Raw genomic sequence first — 3,328 nt, forward strand, 5'->3', positions numbered from 1 at the left:
TAAAACAAATGAATGATGAACTCCTCCAGCAGCATCACTCAGGGGAACCGCCATGTCATGAGAAAGAGACCAGATACTGTTTACACACACTCACCCCCCTCCAAGAGAGGGGGGGGGAGAGAGGGAGGGGAGAGAGGGAGGGGAGAGAGAGAGAGGGAGGAGACAGAGGAACAGTAGAGAGACTGACCGAGAGAGATCTAAAGAGAGAGAGAGAGAGAGATTAAAGATAATAGAGAGACTGTGACAGAGATATTGAGACAGAGAGAGAGAGAGAGAGACACAATCTCTCACACACACACACACACACACAGTGTTTCCCTGGACCGAGAGAGGGACCCAGATGGGGAGGAAGCTGTGACACGTGTTTCATCTCCTGTATGTGACACACTCCTGGGACAGTCACGAACACACAACACACAACACACACAACACAAACAACACACACAACCACAACACAACACACACAACCACAACACAACACACACAACACACACAACCACAACACAACACACACAACCCACAGATTCTCCTCCACTGCAACACAGTGTCTGAGGTGTTCCATTCAGAGTACCAGCTCCATGCTTTAGACCCAGACCCAGACCCAGACCCAGAGGGGACGACGTACCGTGACATGTGACCTCGGGATCGCCCCCAGAACAGCGCTCGGCACTCCCGGCAGGTTCTGCCGCCAAAGCCCCCACTGCACGAGCACTGACCCGTCACCTAGCAACACAAAACACGTCAACATGCAACACACTGTATCAAAACATGCATCAAAAATGTCTGTGTCGCTCGTGGAGGCTGGTGAGGGTAGAAATGGGAGGACGGGCTGATTGTAATGTGTGGAACAGAATTACTCATTCCACTGCCTGTGTGGGCAACATGTCAGCGTTTTAAATCCATATTGAGTTACCAGACGTTACGGGAGATTGCTCCACGCTCGAACACAGACATAAACAACGTCAACACACACACACACACACACACACACAATGGGCCATAAATGGTTGATAGAGTTTCCTCCTCTCTCCTGTCTCCGAGTGGAATGTGTGTGTTTAGAAATCCCTAAGTGTATTCTGAGACTTCCTTCCTTCTATGGAGCATAGCCAATAAACACAGAAATTCTTGCTGATACTGTCCCTCTGTGTGTGTGTGTGTGTGTGTGTGTGTGTGTGTGTGTGTGTGTGTGTGTGTGTGTGTGTGTGTGTGAGAGAGAGGAATCAAAGAGAGGGAGAAAGACTCAGAGCTCCAAGCGATACTGAAACTAGACTGCAGCAGTGCGGGCGCCCTGAGGGGACCTGGCTACACAGCAGAGTTTATGTTTTGGATGAAATTGCATCTTCTGTTTGTTTTTGTTTGTTTACTTTCATTTGCCAGGCTCCCTAGAAAAACAGACTCCGGTCTCAAAGTGACTCTGTTGAAATAAAGGTTCAGGGAGGGAGGGAGAGAGAGAGAGAGAGAGAGAAGGCTAAAACTGATGTCAATAAAGAAGAGTGAGGCTTCATATCTGGCAGGGAAGGTGGGGTTGATGTAGATGGGGTGGTGATGTGGGGTTGTGGGGCGTGGTCTGAGGGGAAAGGTCAGAGGTCAGTAGAGGACCCCACCTCGTTGCAGGCTGTCCAAAAGGAGTTGGTGGGGTCACAGTCGCAATCGTGACATCCTGTTCTGCTGGCGATGTTCCACGTATCAGGAGCGCAGCGGTCGCAGTTCTGACCAATCACGTTGGGCTGGCAGGGACACTGACCGCTCTGCAGGTCACAGTGACACTCCCCCACGGACGGACACGCCTCCGCCGCCGTGCCCACAGGGGAGCACATACACTCTACAGAGAGAGACAGAGTTACACACACACACACACACACACACACACACAGATACACACACACACACACAGACAGACACAGACAGACACACAGACAGACACAGGCACACACACACACACACATACACACACACACACACAGACAGACACAGACAGACAGAAACAGGCATACACACACACACAGACAGACAGACACACACACATAGACACACACATACACACATACACACAGACAGGCACACACACACACACACACACACACACACACACACTGTCACAAACAGGTTCTACTCACTCCTGCAGCTCTGGGTGGCAGCGTTGCCGTAGTAACCCAGTTTGCATTGCTGGCAGCTGGAGCCCTCGGTGTGGTACAGGCATTTGAGGCAGGCGCCCGTGCGGGCGTCGCAGGACCCCTGGTCCTGCATGTCGATGTTGCTGCTGCACTGACAGGGCATGCAGCGCCCGCCCGCCACCTGGGGGTTCCCATAGTAACCAGGGGCACACTCGTCACACCCTGGCACCTACGGAGGAGAGGGAGAGGTGAGTCCAGAACTACACACACACACACAACAGACACACACACACACACACGCACATGCACACACACACACGCACATGCACACACACACGCATGCACACACACAGAAAAATACACACACCTATGCACACACACAGACACACACAAACACACAAACTGGAGCAGTATGGTGTTGTTGGTGTGTGCGTGTGTATGCATGTATGTGTGTGTCTGCGTATGTGTGTATGTGTGTGTGTGTGTGTGTGTGTATGTGTGTGTATGTGTGTGTGTATGTATGCTTATGTAATGTTAATGCTTATGTGTGTGTGCGTGTGTGTGTGTGCCTGTGTGTGTGTGTGTATGCTTGTGTGTGTATGCTTATGTGTGTGTGTGTGTGTGTGTGTGTGTGTGTGTGTGTGTGTGTGTGTGTGTGTGTGTGTGTGTGTGTGTGTGTGTTCCTTACCTCTGTACCCAGGGCTGCAGACACAGATCAGCTGGTTGGAGTTGGCGGTCTGGTAACAGCTGTCGGCGAACTGGCGCCTGCTGGCCGGGCCGTCTGGACACATGCAGGGGCGGCAGTGACCCCCCGACCCCAACACCGGGTCACCATGGTAACCACTCTCACACCTGCAGGCACACACACACACACAACACACACACACACACACACACATAAGCATACACATACACACACACACACACACACACACACACACACAGGTGGTATGGTACATCACGGCACAGCACCTTTCACAGTTGTGCCCGCTGGTGTGTTCCCGGCAGGCCTGGCACTCCCCGGTCTGGGGGTGGCAGCGGTCGCTGTGTCCGTTGCAGTGGCAGGGCCGGCACTGAGGGAAGCCCCAGTGGCCTGGCAGGCAGTGGGTACACTGGCGCCCGGACGCTCCGGGCACACACTCACACTGACCCGTAGACTCATGGCAGAACGCACTGACCGAGCCCTGGGGCTCACACTCACACGCTGGGGGGGG

The 3,328-nt window shown here is 53.1% G+C and overlaps 1 protein-coding gene across 1 annotated transcript in view; it reads right to left on the reverse strand.

The window, feature by feature from the left end:
• The window catches only part of lamb1b (laminin, beta 1b), a gene marked incomplete at its 5' end in the record, with an annotated part of 10,956 nt that overhangs the window by 7,180 nt on the left and 448 nt on the right, over nt 1-3,328 (reverse strand). Inside the window, 6 exon segments of the mRNA XM_083691917.1 lie at nt 626-650; nt 652-723; nt 1,605-1,822; nt 2,118-2,336; nt 2,803-2,966; nt 3,087-3,318. Coding sequence (XP_083548043.1) covers nt 626-650; nt 652-723; nt 1,605-1,822; nt 2,118-2,336; nt 2,803-2,966; nt 3,087-3,318 — 930 coding nt within the window.

This window comes from Argentina silus, assembly GCF_951799395.1.
Source record: "Argentina silus genome assembly, chromosome: 20".
NCBI lineage: Eukaryota > Metazoa > Chordata > Actinopteri > Argentiniformes > Argentinidae > Argentina > Argentina silus.